Source organism: Gossypium hirsutum, chromosome D13 (genome assembly GCF_007990345.1).
Source record: "Gossypium hirsutum isolate 1008001.06 chromosome D13, Gossypium_hirsutum_v2.1, whole genome shotgun sequence".
Lineage (NCBI taxonomy): Eukaryota > Viridiplantae > Streptophyta > Magnoliopsida > Malvales > Malvaceae > Gossypium > Gossypium hirsutum.
The window spans coordinates 58,899,873-58,918,330 of NC_053449.1; the positions used below are offsets into that span (position 1 = coordinate 58,899,873).

General features: G+C 33.8%; 2 protein-coding genes and 1 pseudogene across 7 annotated transcripts; 1 reads left to right on the top strand and 2 right to left on the bottom strand.

Moving 5' to 3' along the window:
- The first annotated feature begins 812 nt into the window (after positions 1–812).
- On the top strand, positions 813–7,868 carry LOC107888377 (plasma membrane ATPase 4). The gene is made up of 16 exons (XM_016812466.2): positions 813–1,133; positions 3,209–3,328; positions 3,424–3,660; positions 3,755–4,516; positions 4,603–4,725; positions 4,817–4,921; positions 5,008–5,152; positions 5,240–5,404; positions 5,581–5,819; positions 5,923–5,955; positions 6,046–6,127; positions 6,240–6,400; positions 6,479–6,652; positions 6,871–7,053; positions 7,177–7,358; positions 7,446–7,868. Exons 1-16 carry the CDS (start codon positions 1,077–1,079, stop codon positions 7,540–7,542), a joined length of 2,865 nt encoding a protein of 954 aa, XP_016667955.2. The 5' UTR covers positions 813–1,076; the 3' UTR covers positions 7,543–7,868.
- Positions 7,869–7,916: 48 nt separating this feature from the next.
- On the bottom strand, positions 7,917–11,390 carry LOC107888378 (uncharacterized). 6 transcript variants are annotated; one of them, XM_016812472.2, is made up of 7 exons: positions 11,162–11,385; positions 9,421–10,465; positions 9,207–9,257; positions 9,038–9,136; positions 8,793–8,942; positions 8,496–8,665; positions 7,917–8,327 (listed from the first exon to the last, which is right to left on the bottom strand). In XM_016812472.2, the coding sequence occupies exons 2-6, from the start codon at positions 10,438–10,440 to the stop codon at positions 8,537–8,539; spliced, it is 1,449 nt and encodes a 482-aa protein (XP_016667961.1). In that variant the 5' UTR covers positions 10,441–10,465; positions 11,162–11,385; the 3' UTR covers positions 7,917–8,327; positions 8,496–8,536. The 6 variants fall into 6 exon arrangements, with proteins under 6 accessions (XP_016667961.1, XP_016667958.1, XP_016667957.1 ...); XM_016812469.2 differs by lacking the exon at positions 11,162–11,385 and adding an exon at positions 10,896–11,122 and having other exon boundaries at positions 7,917–8,390; XM_016812468.2 differs by having other exon boundaries at positions 7,917–8,390; positions 9,421–11,384.
- Positions 11,391–14,233: 2,843 nt separating this feature from the next.
- LOC121224996 (photosystem I P700 chlorophyll a apoprotein A2-like) lies at positions 14,234–16,502 on the bottom strand (annotated as a pseudogene).
- Positions 16,503–18,458: the final 1,956 nt, after the last annotated feature.

The following is an 18,458-nucleotide window of genomic DNA, read 5'->3' on the forward strand; positions in this document are numbered from 1 at the left end:
CCTGTTTGTTTCTAAACTATTTTTAAGGCCTTATAGGCTCAATTTAAGACCCATAAGTCTATGTTTGACTTCAATATGAATTATTTATGAATGTTGTTAATTAATTGATAAGTTCGATGTTACTTGTTGCTAAATATTCTGAATGTACAATAATACTCTGTAGCCCTAATCTGACGACGAAAATGGACGATAGGTGTTACAAATTATTTTATTAAATCGCAATTTTTAAACTTATAAATACAATTTTGGTTTTATATACATGTTAAAAGGAAAAAAATTTACAAATACAACCATCATAATATCAATTAAACAAATCTATACTATTAATACTTAAAAGATTGATTGACTCATTGAGTTTATATCACAAATTAATGCAACAATCACTTATTTAAGAAAATGTGAAAAATCTAATATAATATCTTATATAATTAAGGCTATTATTATAATTTATTTTAAAAGAGACATGAAATAACTACATTTTTAAAAAAATGCAAATAATTTCTTTATTTAAAAACATTACCCACTTTGGAAAGAAAATCTTCCTTATTAAAAAATAATCAAAATCTTGTATAGTTAACCCCTTTTTATTTTATAAATATTTTTTTAAAATTTATCGATATTGTGTTAAAACCCGACTATGCATAGACCGGACCGGGCACCCAGCGGGCAGCACCCTAATGTGTGAAGTGAATTGAATGAAGCGGCGCGTGGCGGATCGAAACGAGCAAGAAATGGACAGGTTAAGCGGGTCCCATAGCGGCTACACTTTTTGCTACTACAGATGGAGGGCAACGATTAAGGCTCCTCCTCCGCCATTTCACGTATATATACCCTGAAACAGAGACTCCATTCATTTACGTCAATATAACCAAACCCAAAACAAGGTGTGAACCATACAATAAAATAAAATAACTAAAGAAGAAGGGCAACATCTCCGTTTTTTGTTATACCGTCATTATCTTCGTAGAGTTTTTCATTAGTGTTGCTTCTTAGCATTGGTATTAGCTATTATTGGCTTGTGTATGTGGCTCTAAATAGCTGCTACTACTACTAGTTCTTTAATCTAGCTAATACAGATGGCTGGCAACAAGGGCATCAGCCTCGACGAGATCAAGAATGAGTCCGTCGATCTGGTAAATTAAATTCTTTCTTCCATCCTTTAAGTCAATCAAGTTTATGCATGTTTTTTTTTGAAGTATTGAATTGTGTTTAATTTGGCTTTTAGATCACCAAAAGACGTGATTATACATGAACTATATGTTTTTTGTATTGTTCTCTGTTCTTGAATTTTATAAAAGAAGTGTACCTGAACTTTGCTTCTGGTTTTTTTTTTTTTAAAGTGAATTAAGCGACGATTTGCTGTTGCTTTTATGAAATAAAGCTTAATACATACCAATATCTTCATTTTATTTTTCTTTAATTAGTTTGATATCTGTTTCTAGTGAGGTTTACTGCCAATTTTCTTTTCATCTCCAGCATTTACGTGCTTTGATCGCATCTGTTCATCACTCTCTGTATTTTTTCATTTTTTTCCAAAGAATAAAGAGGTTTAGACTGAGGTAGCTGGCAGCTAGGAGTAAGAGCAGGAATCATTATTTTTCGCCATAAATCTTGCGTTTTTGTTTTCAACGTTGATTTTACTATTGAAAAATAAACAGAAGTTTCCTGTAGCTCCTACGATTTTTAAGAACATGTCTTGATTAGGATTTTTTTTTTCAAAAAGAAAGAGAAAAATGTTAATTTTGTTTTGTTTTTGTTATCGGGAGTTTCTTTGGGTTTTTTTATATGACTGAGAGGGATCACATGAAAAAACAAATTCGCGACTAACTACTGAACAGTGACAAAAATTTGATAAATGGGTTTTTATTTGACGGCGAAGAAAAGGGTATCATAATATGCCCCATAATCCATCGAACGAGAAAAGAAATGCCCCAAAGTCCCATATCGACAAGCTGTTAGTACATATTGGGGCTGAGCAAGATTTAAAAAAAAAAAAACCCCGGAAAAATGATTTCGATCTTCATATTTAAATCAATTTTATTTTATTTGGTTTTGGTTCTATTAGCATTTAAATGTATTCAATTTGGTTTGTTGGTTTAAACTAGTAAAAGAATTTCAGAAATTTATTTAAAAATACTTTTTGGAAAAAAAAAATTCACCCTCTGAAAAATCAAAATACTATATTATATAATAACCTTAAAATTTTCAAAACTAATATATTTAATTTAATCTAAATTATATATTTAATCATTTTATTACATTGATGTGACTCTTAATTAGGTCACCAACTCAATTATAAATTTATAGAAATACCGTTCTTTTAAATTATAATCAATATTATTATAATAATATTTTTAATTTTTTATATTTTTAAATAAAATAATTAAAAATATAAAATTATTACCACTTCACCTATCTTTATTACTGAAAAAAATTTAAAAGATAATATTTTTAATATAAAATATTCTTTTTCATTCACACCGTAAATGTGACAAAATCTATTTATATTTTTATCATTATTTTTAATACATTAATTTTATTATTCACCCTTATGACTAAAAAAATCATTATTGATTGATTAAATTTGTATTGAATAATAATTAGGAAAAAAAATTATGGATAACTTGACCTTGCCAATATCTCTTACCATAATATAAAACAAATCCAACATATCTGCATTAGACTTATGTTGTTTTGGGGTTTGGAAGTTGAATTATTTAGCTAGGTTACATCAAAGTTTTCTTTGGAATTAGGTAATAGCTTTATTATAATTATTATTAGAAAAATAGGAGTATGTAATTCTATTTGTAATACTAAAAATTATTCATAACATTTTCTTTCAAAATTTTGTTTTTGAAGTATTTTTGGATCATCAAATAAAAGGTTTCTTAAATTGAAGTATTTAATATTATTGTAAAAATGTACGGTAAAATATTTAAATATTTTATTTTAGATATAATATTTGAATATAAAAAATAATTTACATTAAATATAAATTTTAAGCAATTAATATAACTTTTTTGTTTTAGTCTAAAGGTGGATTCTTTGATTGGTTGTCACTTGGGTGGGGACATATGTTCTTTGTTATGAGACACTTGATTTTCACTTAAATGCATACACATACGAACAAAACAACAATTCTCCTCAGGTGCACTTTTATTGAAGAAGTGGTAATTAAATTGGCTAAGGAAGTGATAATTGCTTATAGGAACGGATTCCAATTGAGGAAGTGTTCGAGCAACTGAAATGTACAAGAGCAGGCTTGAGTACCCAGGAAGGCAACAATCGCCTTCAAGTTTTTGGACCAAACAAACTAGAAGAGAAAAAGGTCCATATTCATTACCATAACCTCTTTACATACCAGTTTCTAAATTTCCAGCTTGTAATCCAGTTGTATAATATGGTATGATTTGCTGCCAACAGGAGAGCAAATTTCTCAAGTTCTTGGGTTTTATGTGGAACCCTTTGTCATGGGTCATGGAAGCTGCTGCCATCATGGCTATTGCCTTGGCAAATGGTGGTGGAAGGCCTCCGGACTGGCAGGACTTCGTTGGTATCATTGTCTTGTTGGTCATCAACTCCACCATCAGTTTTATTGAAGAAAACAATGCTGGTAATGCAGCTGCTGCTCTCATGGCTAATCTTGCTCCCAAAACTAAGGTGGGAAATCAACATTCAGCTCACTCAACCGTTCGTTGAGTCATCTTTCTGTCTTTCTTTATTTTAATCATGATGTTCTTGTACCATAATGTAGGTTCTTAGAGATGGTCGATGGAGTGAGCAAGAAGCAGCAATCCTGGTTCCTGGGGACATTATCACTATTAAACTGGGAGACATAGTTCCGGCTGATGCTCGCCTTCTCGAGGGTGATCCTTTGAAGATCGATCAATCTGCTCTCACTGGAGAGTCTCTTCCTGTCACCAAGAATCCTTCGGATGAAGTGTTTTCGGGATCAACCTGTAAACAGGGTGAAATAGAAGCAGTTGTTATTGCAACTGGTGTTCACACTTTCTTTGGTAAAGCTGCTCACCTGGTCGACAGCACCAATCAAGTGGGACACTTCCAGCAAGTGCTTACTGCCATTGGTAACTTTTGCATTTGTTCAATTGCCGTTGGAATAGTCATTGAGTTAATAGTCATGTACCCGATACAGCGCCGCAAGTATAGGGATGGGATTGACAATTTACTGGTACTCTTGATCGGTGGAATCCCGATCGCTATGCCAACTGTGTTGTCTGTCACTATGGCTATTGGTTCCCATAGGCTTTCTCAGCAAGGGGCTATCACAAAGAGAATGACCGCCATTGAGGAAATGGCAGGCATGGATGTTCTCTGCAGTGATAAGACTGGGACCCTAACTCTAAACAAACTTACAGTTGATAGAAACTTAATTGAAGTGTTTGCAAAGGGAGTCGAAAAAGAGCAAGTGCTGCTTTATGCAGCAAGGGCTTCAAGGACTGAAAACCAGGATGCTATTGATGCTGCAATTGTAGGAATGCTTGCTGATCCAAAGGAGGTATTAATTTCATCCAAGTTTTTCTTCTTTTATTGTTACCATTTGGTCCTAGAATTCATTTGTTATCTTTTATACTGATTTTCCAGGCACGAGCCGGTATCCGAGAGGTCCATTTCCTACCATTCAACCCTGTTGACAAAAGAACTGCTCTAACCTACATCGATTCCGATGGAAAGTGGCATCGTGCTAGCAAAGGTGCACCAGAGCAGGTAATAATCCTGCTTGCTCATTTTGGAATATCCATTTAAAATGTCTTGGTGGATAACTTCTAACCAATATGCTTTCAATGTTTTGAAATAGATCATAACTCTTTGCAACTGCAAAGCAGATGTGAGGAACAAAGTTCATGCAGTTATTGATAAATTTGCCGAACGCGGGCTTCGGTCTTTAGCTGTTGCAAGACAGGTCTACAAAACAAACTTTTGCAAAATTCATGTTGATTAGATTAAGTAAATCGGTGTAGTCATATTATTTAGTTTCCATTTCTACAGGAAGTACCTGAGAAAACAAAAGAGAGTCCTGGAGCACCATGGCAGCTTGTTGGTTTGTTGCCACTGTTTGATCCTCCTAGGCATGATAGTGCTGAAACTATCACAAGAGCCCTAAACCTAGGAGTGAATGTTAAAATGATTACTGGTAAGACTTGTTTAAATGTTATTTTAATATTGTACATTGTACATAATCTCAAAATGTAAATTTTGTATTATTTTCCTATTATACCAGGGGATCAGCTTGCCATTGCCAAAGAAACTGGCAGGAGGCTTGGAATGGGAACCAACATGTACCCTTCATCTTCCTTGCTTGGTCAAGACAAGGATTCTTCCGTTTCTGCCCTCCCTGTTGATGAATTGATTGAGAAGGCTGATGGATTTGCTGGAGTTTTCCCTGGTATGTTGTGTACCTCAATATGTTATATTCTGGAAAATGGAAATTATTAAAATATATTCTTACATATTTTTGCTTTTTAAAAGAGAGTCCTTGGTATATCATTAAATTTATTTGCTATAAGGTCCTCTGCTTAGTTTTTTTTTCCCACTAACAATTTATTTTCACGTCAATGACAGAACACAAGTATGAAATTGTTAAAAGGCTACAAGAGAGGAAACATATTTGTGGTATGACAGGAGATGGTGTCAACGATGCTCCTGCTTTAAAGAAGGCAGACATTGGTATCGCTGTCGCTGATGCCACCGATGCCGCTCGAAGTGCTTCAGATATCGTACTTACTGAACCTGGGCTTAGTGTCATTATCAGTGCAGTGCTGACCAGTAGGGCTATTTTCCAAAGGATGAAGAACTACACGGTTAGTCATCATATCTCAGCTTACTTTGGTTTGCATTTTACAGTCCTTTACTCCACAGGGCAAGTGTTTCTAACATCGTTTCTTGTTCTTTTCGACTTTGCAGATCTATGCTGTTTCAATCACCATCCGTATTGTGGTAAGCATATACACACCTGTCGAGACTTGAACAATGATAAAGCTGAAAATTTTTACAAATGGTTTAGCTCATTCATTTTCATTTTGGCAGTTTGGGTTCTTGTTCATAGCCTTAATATGGAAGTTTGATTTCGCACCGTTCATGGTTTTAATCATTGCCATTCTAAATGATGGTAAGACGATATTTTTATCAGACTGTTGCTTCAATAAGTCTGTCGTAAAATCCACCAGAAAACCTACCATAATCTTGAATCTGATTTATTTCTTTATCACACATATCTATAGGTACAATCATGACAATTTCCAAGGACAGAGTAAAGCCATCTCCACAACCAGATAGCTGGAAACTCAAAGAGATTTTCTCTACTGGCATTGTGCTTGGAGGTTACTTAGCACTAATGACCGTGTTATTCTTCTGGGCAATGAAAGACACTGATTTCTTCTCTGTAAGTACAGCTTTTGCTATGTCCCCATTTATGTGTTATTTTTTATGAGTTTTCTTTTGATTTTTTGCTATATTTCAGGACAAGTTTCATGTTAGGTCACTGAGGGATCGTCCTGAACAAATGATGGCAGCTTTATACCTTCAAGTTAGTATAGTAAGTCAGGCCCTCATTTTTGTCACACGGTCTCGCAGCTGGTCCTTCGTCGAACGTCCTGGACTTCTATTAGTCACTGCATTTATTGCTGCTCAGCTGGTAAGAAAATTTAACTCATAGATGCTTTGTGTTGCAGTGAATACCTGTGTACCACTGAAATTGTGGTGGTTTATATTGTGTTAACAGCGTAGTGGAAGTTGATAAATGAAAATTTTCACAAATTCTGCTTCATGGGTTTCATTTTAACTTTATTTTTCAAATGTAACGGATAGCTTCTTCTTACAACATAATGAAGCTTAGCTGCTTGTATTTGGCAGGTGGCCACTTTGATAGCTGTCTACGCTAATTGGCGTTTTGCAAAGATACAAGGCATGGGTTGGGGATGGGCTGCTGTAATCTGGCTTTACAGTTTGGTCACTTATATTCCACTTGATCTTATAAAATTTGCAATCCGCTATGTCCTTAGTGGAAAGGCTTGGGACAACCTTTTGGAGAACAAGGTAGGCTTCAGCATGAATTTCAATCAATCTCTTCATTTCTGATATTTACATACACACATATATATATGTATGTATATATATTTCTGATTCAATGGTTCTTATTATGCTGTGTTCCCATTAAAGACTGCCTTCACTACAAAGAAAGATTATGGAAAAGAGGAAAGAGAAGCACAATGGGCAGCTGCTCAGAGAACTCTGCATGGCCTTCAACCACCTGAAACCTCAAACGTCTTCAATGAAAGGAGCAGTTACAGGGAACTTTCAGAGATTGCAGAGCAGGCCAAGCGCAGGGCTGAGGTTGCAAGGTTAGTTGCACTAATTCCCATTCATATATGGCCATATGCACTGTTTTTTTCCAGGCTTATAATCATAATACATAACATATGTTGTAGGCTGAGGGAGCTGAATACACTGAAGGGTCATGTTGAATCAGTTGTGAAGCTGAAGGGACTTGATATCGATACTATTCAGCAGCATTACACAGTTTAAAGCTAAAGCCACCGCAGATGATGACGATATGCATTTTAATTTGAGACAAACAAAGGATCATTCATGATCTTCCCTCCCTTGCTACAAAGAAAATGTTGATGATGAACAAGGCCTATGGAGTACGGCCTATGTTATGAGAAAAAAAATAATGAAACAGGAATTTGTATTATGGTAAGTATTCTAAGATGGTATAGGTTATGTATGTTATGTTCTCTTTTGGAACACGGGATAAGCTAGTATAGGGAAGGGAAAGAAGTGTTTTACCTTTTTTATAACTGCAAAATAACAACAGGCTTTCAATTCATAGCCTGGCCTTGTTTGCAGAACCTTGCTTCTTAATCTTCTTCATTTCCCCCAATCCTTTTTTTTCTTTCTTTCCATTTTTGATGGTTCTACATCTACAATTAGTTCTATGTATATACATATACGCATATATGTATTCAGCAAAGCCAAACCAATTTGCTACTCTCTTATTGTAGCTAATACTAGCCTATCAATGTCATTCACCATTTAAGTTAATCTCTAAACATCGAAAGCAAAGAAAAAAAAAAGGCAACTTCTTGTCTTGGGCACTAAAAGGAAAGATTACTGTCCTATATGTGAATTTGCAAACAACTATTGTTGATTGATAGATATAAAACTACTGTTGTTGATTGTTGATTGGATATATATGAAGTTGTCCCTTGTTTAGAATTCCTGTATGAAGTTGCACTTGCAGAACCATCATGCTAGGTTGGTCGCGTTGCAGAATGCTTGCAATTTTCTGCATTCTGATGCCTAAACATCTGGAATGGGAAAAGGGCAGTTGCCAAGAGACAAACCGGTCACGCTCGGTAAGTAACATTTGTCTGAATCACATTAAATTTATAGACGAATGAGTTCTTTCCGTTGCTTTATTACTTGACTGACATGAAAGGGATTTTATATTTACATATTTAAAGAAAACAATGTACCAGTTTGTACTTTGTCCCTTTGATTTCTATTCAACTTCAACTCAATTATGGGGCGAAAATTTGCAAATAGGGCACCAATTCTTCACCTGCAGCCAATTCTGTATGCATGTCACGTGATACCTATGCTCACACTGCAACATCCCTACTTCATCTCCATTTACATATTCTTCCTGCAAAACAAAAATCCATGAATTCTATTTGGTTGAACTCAAACCAGTCCTGATATGAGATGACCAGAGCAAAACTAGCATAAAGTTTGCATTGATAGATAGTGTGGAAAGTTCTATAGGGAAGCACCTGACATATACTACATTTGGTATCATCCTTTTCACCGTCACAGTCGACACTAGCACCTTCATAGATGCTTTTCATAAGGCATTTTGACAATGCTTCTTCTGATAGCACAGTGCTCACATTACCCATCCTTTCTTCTAGATCTAGTAATTCCTGTCATGATATCCAAGCAAAGCTAATCTCCATTGTTTTATCTTTAACAATAAACTTAGACTAGAATACATCTTAGTGATGAAACAAAAACAAACCTCATATGACATATTGTCTATATCCAGCCTCATGTCACTATGCTGGTCGTAAAAGTTTAGGCCATCAAGAAACAAGGTGGTCTCTAGAGCAAGTAATTGCTGCAAGACAGAAACCGAATCAACAAAAGACAACCCATCGGGTAGAAAGAGACACTTCAAAACTAGTTACCTCATGTGTCAAATCTTCATCTTGTTCGATCCTCTCTAATGCTAATAACACCTGCATAAAAAATAAAACAATAGCGATAGATGAAGCTTCAGTACTTCAAACAAACTGCTAATGCTTTATGTTAGCCTCTCTCTAGAGAGTATATTCAGTCCCTTCCTCAAGTTCCACAGAAAGAAGGAATATAGAATATAAAGATATAAATATGTTAATATACCTCCCCAATGCCATCAATATTGTAGTGCCAGAAGCTATCACGGTTAACACCGACTTCTGAAGGACTAGATGCCATGATATCGAGTAAACTCTCGCTTATATTATCTGGTTGAGTGTAAGAACTAGCACGAGTTGAGACAATTTCTGTGGAAACAGGATCATTCAAATTGATAGGTATATCAGATCGAGGCACTTGGGGCATGATCACGTGGTACTCGTTTGAACTTAACCTATTTCCATTTGCTTGGTTAGAGAAGCTCCCTCTACCATAACTACTGTTTGACCTCCTGGTCCGAACTGAAGAAGCAACACCACTATCCCTCCAGTTTCTGGTTTGCCTTGAATCAGCAGAACTAAAAACACCGTGACTAGGACCGTTGTTCTGTCCCTCCAAAGATGACCCACTCAACTTCTTTCCCCTACTGGAACCGGAGGAACTTCCCTCTCCATCAGAGTTTCTCGTTTTAACTGTGTCTTCCCTTCTTCTAGTGCTTGAATCTGATGATGAACAACCAGATGGGACAACATCGGATATGGACTTACATCTTAAATTTCTCAAACCATACCTGCTTGCGTTAGCACGAGTTGCCAAGCCCACAGAAGCCCTTGGAGATCTCTGAATCATGTTTTTCCTCGATCTTGTGCTCGATGCCACACCAGAACTTCGCACTTCCCAGGAATCCACATTTCCAGATTCAGACTGTGGAACGAGCTCCGACTCTTGCAATTCATCCCGAACACTACTAGTTTCCAGCTGAGATGATAGCTTCTTCTGAGGATTTATAGAGGATTTTCTATTGTTACTAACAGTAGGGTTTACTCTAGATGAACTTCCAATTATTCCCTTTCCATTTCTTGAGCAGCCATTAGGAGTATCATTCATGGAGTTTAGCCTGGCACCACATCCATTTCGATTGCAAAACCGAGCATTTCGTTCTCTGTTATTAACATGATCGTTCAAAACCAGACCTGATCCCTTTCCAAGCCCACCAGCACCTCTTTTACCACCATACTCATCCATCTAGGTAAACAAATACCCTTTACACCTGAAAGACATCAAAATAATGCATCATATAACATAATCCTGCAACATGACATAACTTTAGGACAGGAAAGAGGAAAAAAAAACCCATAAAAACCATAAATTCATTAAGAAGAACTAAACCAAAAGTTAAACAGTTTACAAAAATGAACCATTTATTAAAATCCCAGAAACTTTCCACCCAACAGTTAAAGCCTAAAGGGATACTCAAATTTGAAACCAGAAAGGTAAAGTTCTGTCTTTGTTCAACCTAAACATAATATGTATTGCCGTGTAACCTTGAAGTAAAATGAAAAAGAACACAAAATATTACCAAGAACAGTTTGTAAAACTTAGTCCAAAGCCCAAATTCTATTTTACAATCTACAAAATCTACATATATGCATATATATATGTGTTTGAATTATATAACAGAGTTTTTGTAAATTCCAAACCATATTTCCCAAGCTCTTCTTGTAAAGCATCATCGAAATAATCGATCTTTTATACTACTGTTTATAAAGTCGATTGAAACAAAGACAATTATTTGCCAAAGGATCTGGTTTATTATTATTATTATTATCTGTATTTACTTGAAAAAAAAATTGTGAGAGAAATAAATAGAGAAAGGATGAAGCTATCTGTGACTGATGAAAAAGAGAAATAATGGATAGAATTTACAGAGTTAAATTAAAAGGAAAGAACAGCAATCAAAATTTACTTATTCCTTTGATTCTTTGAATATTCAGAGAGAGAGAGAGAAAAGGATGTTCAAAGACAGAGCAAAGCCAACGCCAATAGTAAGAAAGTAACATGGAGAAGGGTTGAAGAAGCAGAGAAACGTGTACGAAACACTGTTCTAGTACTACTAAAAATAGTAACCTGTACAGCTAATGTTGTATTTTATTGCAAAAACAAACATTAGCGGAAGGGCGAAGTAGAAAAAAGTTTTCACATCGAAATTATTGCGAGAATTTAAGTAGTATATATTTTTATAATTTTTAAAGAATTAAATTAAAATTTTAAAATATTTAAATAAAAAAAGTTATTTTAAGGGGCCGGGGTCTTTATCAATCTCTTAGATACGCACTTGATCAATAGGTGATGATGAATAATTTAATTTAATCATTTTTAACCCCGTAACTTTTACTTTTAGTATGAAAAATGAAATCTCATTATTATATCTTAGATTGTATTTTAGTCTCTCTGATAATTAAATTAGTCGTTCTTTTAATGAAAATAAATTAAATTTTTTTTAAAACCAATTAGACTAAAGTGTCAAAAAAAATTACTAACAAATTAAAAAAAAATTCTATTAAACCCTTTTAAAATTTAAAAATTATAAACAAAATTTATAAATAACCGAGTTTCAAGCATGTACATACATTCTAAGCTCTGATATTATAAAGTAATAAAGATATTTACGAAAAGATAAAAATGACGTGCTTATCATTCCTTGAATATGCATCTATTTATACACAAAAATGATGAACAAATTTACAATAAAAATACTAGATAAATAAAGTCTAATACAAATAAATTTTAAATAAAAACATGATTTAAAAAAAAAATCAGCCAACACTCTTCAAACTTGAGTTTATGTGAAGGTTGAACTAATGGAGATGATAGGAAAAATGCAAAGTATTCAACAAATTAATGATACAATGTGTTGTTATGTGTAAAGTAGAGTATGAAAATTGAGTTTGGTACTGGCTCGACCCTTTAAAATGAAAATTTTTTTTATTTAAATTTTTTATAATTTATAAAATTTTAAATTAGTAATGGTAAAATCGTATTTTTGGTCTTTTAAAAAATAATAAAAATTTAATTTAATCCTTTAAAAATTAAAAAGATATAAACTAGTAAAATGATAAAATCACATTTTTTTATCGTAAAAATATAGAATTTAATTTTGGTTCCCGAAAAAATTTTCTAACTCTGCCGTCGTGTAAAGAATAATAGTTATCAATAAACTAATTACTGTAATCAACAAATGTTGAAGGTAATGGTAAATAAATTTATATTTTTAATAAAAAATATATATTGGAATTTTAAAAATAATATTATTAGAGAATACCACGATTCACCTGTGGGATAATGCTTGAATGGTATTGTAATGTTAAGGTAGTGGGATAGGGTTGTTGGCAGTAAAAATAGAGCGTTGACAAAGTCCATATACACACTTGGTTTTCAATGCTATCTTAGACAAAGACCTTAGTGGTATAGTGGCTTTTTCATTTTTGCCTACAGAACATGTCCCCTCTTTGTTTTAAAAGTAAAATTGATGACGAAGAAAATGAGGTGAGAATGACTTTCTTTATGTATTCTTCGCAGTATGGTTTATAATAATAAAATTAATTTTTATATTTCTTCCATCAAAATAAAAAAAATAACATTGAAAAAGTTAGTCTTCTAAAATTAAATTATTTTGATTCCTTTGTAAATCTAGGATTAGTTTAGTATTTCTTTTAAGAAGTAAGGTGAATTTAGGGGGGTCGGCAGGGGTCACACTTACCCTTAAAATGGAAAATTACTATTTAAGTTTTTTAGAAATTTTTAAAATTTTAAATTAGTGAAGGTAAAATTGTATTTTGCCCCTTTAAATTTATAAAAATTGTGATTTAATCCTTTAAAAATTATAAAGATATAGATTATTAAAAATTAAAATTTTATTTCGACCTCTCCTAAAAAAAAATTTTGGCTTCGCCCCTGCGCTTTTGGAATAAAAAGTGATTTTGAGACAAAAAAAATACTTTGCAAAAGCATTACATGCAGAAATTTTTAACTTTTAAATTGTTATATAATTCCGATTGTTAATTGGTTTAGTAGTGGAATTTGATAAAATCGCCCTGAATTGAAGAAAGTATTTGTCCTAGCTCTGACCAAATATTCTTTTGTATCAAGAATCAAGAACAAAAATGCGAATATAGTCGAATGGTAAAACTTCTCTTTGCCAAGGAGAATACGCGGGTTCAATTCCCGCTATCCGCCCAGGGGAATGTATTTAAGATAAGAGGATAAAAGATTCGTTATAGTTGACTAGAATTGGAATATAATACACCCACTAAAAGAAAAAAATGACTAGTTAATAGGGTCAGGTCTTTTTTTTTTGGTCAAAAAAATGTAATGTTGCAGGATCGGGATTTGAACCCATTACCTCAAGGTTATGAGCCTTGCGAGCTACCAAACTGCTCCATCCCGCGATTGAAAAGAAACCAAACTAATGGACAAACAAATATTGAATGCGCCCCTCTTCCATATATGTACAAATAGAATTGCCTATTTATATAGAATGGTAAAGGGGCCCCTCTATGATCATCGATCATAGAAATAAATAGAAAAAGGAAGGGATATTTTAATCCTTACCAACTTGATCTTGTTGCCCTCGGCAGCAAACATGCGTGAACCATTTCACGAAGTATGTGTTTGGATAGTCCAAAGTCTTGATAGTTAGCTCTCGGTCTTCCAGTTGAAAAGCAACGTCGATGAAGACGTGTGGGTGCGCTATTTCGTGGTGAGGATTGTAACTTTCCATGATTTTTCCATTTCTCACTCAACGACGGAACTTTGCTTATTTCTTTTTTTTGAGGACCGACGAATCAAATGATATTTTTGTTCCAATTTTTGCCTTTTCTTCTCCCTATGAATCAAATTTTTCTTTACCATAATGGTTCAGTTCCTATTATTATCAATGATACAAGTTGGATCCTAGATGTAGAAATAGAATGGGGTATACCCCCTTCTTCATCGAAAGAGATGGTATTATCGCAGATACAATGCATAACATAAGGAATTAACCAAATTTGCTCAATGTAGAGGCAAGCAAGAAAGCCACATAAGTAAATATATAACCTAGAGAAAAGTGGGCTAATCCAACCAATCTTGCCTGCACAATAGAAAGAGCCACTGGTTTATCTCTCCATCGAAACAAATTAGCTAAAAGTGTGCGTTCATTAGCCCATGCTAAAGTTTCAATCAATTCTTGCCAATATCCGCGCCAATAAATTGAGAACATAAATCCGGTAGCCTAAACAAGATGTCCAAATAAGAACATCCACGCCCAGATTGATAAACTATTCATACCAAATGGGTTATACCCATTGATAAGTTGTGAAGAGTTTAACCATAGATAATCTCTTAACCATCCCATCAAATAAGTGGAAGATTCATTAAACTTTGAGACGTTACCCTGCCATAATGTGATGTGTTTCCAATACCAATAAAAGTAACCCATCCAATGGTATTTAACATCCAGAAAACCGCCAAATAAAATGTGCCCCACGCCGAAATATCACAAGTACCCCCTTCACCTCGGACTATCGCAAGGAAAACTATAATCGAAATCCTTTTATCCGGCATTAACTTGGAACCCCGCGCATCTAAAGCGCCCTTTACTAAGATCAATGTAGTTGTATGTAAACCTAGATTAATAGCATAATGAACCAAGAAGTCTCTAGGACCTATTGTTAAGAATAGCGAATTACTATTTTCATTAACAGCATTTAACCAGCCAGGCAACCATATGCTTCGACTCGCATTGAATGTTGGGCCATTCGTTGAAGATAAAAGCACATCAAACCCATATGAAGTTTTACCATGAGCAAATTGGATTCATTGGGCAAATATGGGTTCGATCAAGATTTGTTTCTCCGGAGTCCCAAAAGCAAGCATGACATCATTATGGACATAAAGTCCCAAAGTATGGAATCTCAAAAAGAGGCTCGCCCAACTTAAATGGGATATGATAGCTTCTTTATGGTCTAACAATCTTGCCAATACATTATCCTCATTATGTTCCGGATTGTAATCTCTAATAAAAAATATAGCTCCATGGGCAAAAGCTCCTGTCATGATGAATCCTACGATGTATTGGTGATGGGTATATAACGCAGCTTGAGTAGTAAAGTCTTGTGCTATGAACGCATAAACAGGTAAAGAGTACATGTGTTGAGCTACCAAGGACGTAATAACCCCTAAAGAAGCTAGAGCAAGGCCTAATTGAAAATGAATCGAATTATTGATTGTGTCATAAAGACCCTTATGCCCTCGCCCCAATCGTCCTCTTGGAGGAATATGTGCTTCTAAAATATCTTTTATATTGTGACCAATTTCGAAGTTAGTTCTATACATGTGATCCGCTATTAGGAAAATAATTGCAATAGCTAAATGATGGTGTGCAATATCAATCAGCCATAAACTTTGCGTTTGTGGATGGAATCCCCCGAGAAATGTTAGAATGGCAGTTCCTGATTCTTGGGAGGTATTAAATAAATGACTACTTGAATCGGGGTTTTGAGCATAAAGATTCCACTAACCTGAAAAAATGGGCCTAACCCTTGGGGATGCGGTAATACATCTAAGAAATTATTCCATCAAACATATTCCTCCCGAGATCCAGGAATAGCGACATGGACTAAGTGCCCTGTCCAAGCCAAGGAACTTACTCCGAATAGTCCTGAAAAATGATGATTGAAACGTGATTCGGCGTTTTTGAACCACGAAACGCTCGGTTTTCATTTCGGTTGTAGGTGTAACCAACCCGCTTTTAAGGATAGAGCAGAATGAAATAATGGAAAAAGGGCTCCAGTATAAAGATCTACATTAGTACGTAACCCGATTGTATACCACCACTGATAAACACCAGAGTAAGCGATATTCATTGGACCAGGAGCGTCCCCTCTAGTAAAAGCTTCCACCGTCGGTTGACCAAAATGAAGATCCCAAATTGCATGAGCAATCGGCCTTACATGTAAAGGATCATGTACCTATGCTTCAAAATTTCCTTGCTCAAAAATATTTTTTTTTAGGAAAAGACTTTTTTTTTTTGTCTTGAAAGTATTTTAAAAAACCTAAAAGATAGCTTATTTAATAATATTTTTATTTCAAACATATTTTTTATTCCAAAAATATTTGTAAGAAACAATGCTGGAATTAACCTCAAGAATCGAGATTCTTGTGATCGACAGTTAAAAACATAAAATAATTATGAATAAAAGCGAAAGTTGAGGAAAGAAGCTGGATGCCTGCCAATTGTAACCCAAGGTGAGGTCCAAAGTCCCCATTGATGTAGCAATACTTTAATTATTTTATGTTGTAAGTTAAGCGCTTGTCGTTTGTTATAGCATTAACATCAATATCACATTTTGGTTTACTAATAAGCTCTTTTTTCTTTCCAATGACTTCGAAACTAAAAAATATATATTTTATTTTTACCCGAGAACAAGGAGGGAGGATAGACTTCATCATGAATCAGGTCAATGTAAAATTTTAGGCTCATTTTTTATACCCGGGCTCAATCCGACTTAAAAAATGAGTTTAAAGTTTAACCCAAGCTCGATCTAAATTAAAACTACTAAACTCGAGCATAACTCGGCCCATCTGTATTTAATTTTTTAGATTATTATTTATATAAAAGAATTTTAAAAATACATTACATCAAATGCACTAAAAACGCTAAAATAAGTGTTTCCCAATAAATTAAAAATATATTAAAAAAGTCTTTATATTTCAATAATATTAAGATAATTACTACTTAACAAGCAAATGTCTCTAAAATAATAATAAAATTAACAATAATATAAGAGTTATACAATATTTAAACAATAACAATATAATAGTGAAATGGTAGCAAATTAACAGTAAAACAATAACAAAAAAGAAGGCTTAGGCAATTTTTGGTTGAGTCGTGTCCGAGTCAAAAAAATCTTATTCAAGGCTTGACTCATTTCCTAAATGAGTAATATTTTTTATCTAAATTTATTTTTTGATTTTATATTTTTATATTAATCCAACCCATAATCAATTTTAGGTAATGGCAGCAACTTGATAATACGTGGGACACTAATTAAAAAACAATTAATCAGTAATCGGGGGAGATAATAATGGAAAGGTTGGCTTAATCCACTAAAGTAGAAATTTCGGAATAGCGTGTCGTGTGGGCAACTAGAAATTGCCAAGCATCATATTTCATGAGACAACAAAAGTAGTTTTTTTAAAAGATTTTGATTCGGATTTTAGAGTTAATATTATTAGAAAAATTAATAATAACTTTTAATATGGATTGTAAAATGAATATAAAGAATTTTAAAAATTAATTTTTATTTATCTCTCAAAGTATTTATTTGATATCAAGTTTAGTTATTAATCTTTCGTATTCTATAGATTTATTAAAGGGATAGATGTTGACCACGAATTTTAAAACTGTCCATACCCAAAGTGAGGATCGAACTTATAATTATTGATTAAAGTAAGAGAGATCTTTATTATCTCATTTAACTTCCGTAGTTAAAAATAATTAAAAAAACCCAAATATAACAAATGGGCTAAAAGTATCAAAGACAAAAGCAAGGAAAGCCCACCAACACCAAGCTCCGAAAAACTCAAGTAGTCAAATTTTGTTGCCACCTTGTTGGAGAGTAGGATGAGGGATCACTAGGTAGAATTTGAGCGCAAGGTAATCGTAAATGGCCAATGATAAGCAGGCCTGTGACGGAGGCTATGCGATAGTGAAGCCTAAAAAATGACAAAGCTGCCACAGAACCAAATAAAGCAACAACAGAGTAGTAGCCAAAGCTGAAACATCCACAACAGTAGCCACCAAAAGTTAGATCCTGATACTGACATCGTTAGTAACTTTGGTATTTTTTTAGCTCTCCGGGTGTTGAAATATGCTGACGTGAGATTAACAATCAATAGTATAGTGACACATGCATATGTGAGGTTACCATGTGTCATTATATTATTGATTGTTAATGCCATGTCAACATATTTCAACGGTGTTAGTCATGTATATAAATAAATATTAGTTTACGGTTTTTAAATTTAAGTATTGATTAGATCCAAAAACAAAAATTTAAATATCAAGTAAGTATAAGTTACTTACTTCAAGTGACTACGTATATATTAACTAATTTTAATATATCAAATGATTTTTCCTTAAATTTAAAACAACAAATGCCAAATTATTTAGCAATATATCACTTTGTATTTTGGATGGAGTTTTGTTGTTGGCAACATTT

Bases quoted from the DNA above. Each gene is read 5' to 3' on its own strand.
- LOC107888377 (XM_016812466.2), top strand. From the start codon at position 1,077: ATGGCTGGCAACAAGGGCATCAGCCTCGACGAGATCAAGAATGAGTCC. The intron at 1,134-3,208 runs GTAAATTAAATT...AATTGCTTATAG, and splicing joins AGAATGAGTCCGTCGATCTG to GAACGGATTCCAATTGAGGA. The intron at 4,922-5,007 runs GTCTACAAAACA...CCATTTCTACAG, and splicing joins CTTTAGCTGTTGCAAGACAG to GAAGTACCTGAGAAAACAAA.
- LOC107888378 (XM_016812472.2), bottom strand. From the start codon at position 10,440: ATGGATGAGTATGGTGGTAAAAGAGGTGCTGGTGGGCTTGGAAAGGGA. The intron at 9,258-9,420 runs GTATATTAACAT...TTTTTTATGCAG, and splicing joins ATATTGATGGCATTGGGGAG to GTGTTATTAGCATTAGAGAG. The intron at 9,137-9,206 runs GTAACTAGTTTT...TCTGTCTTGCAG, and splicing joins ATGAAGATTTGACACATGAG to CAATTACTTGCTCTAGAGAC.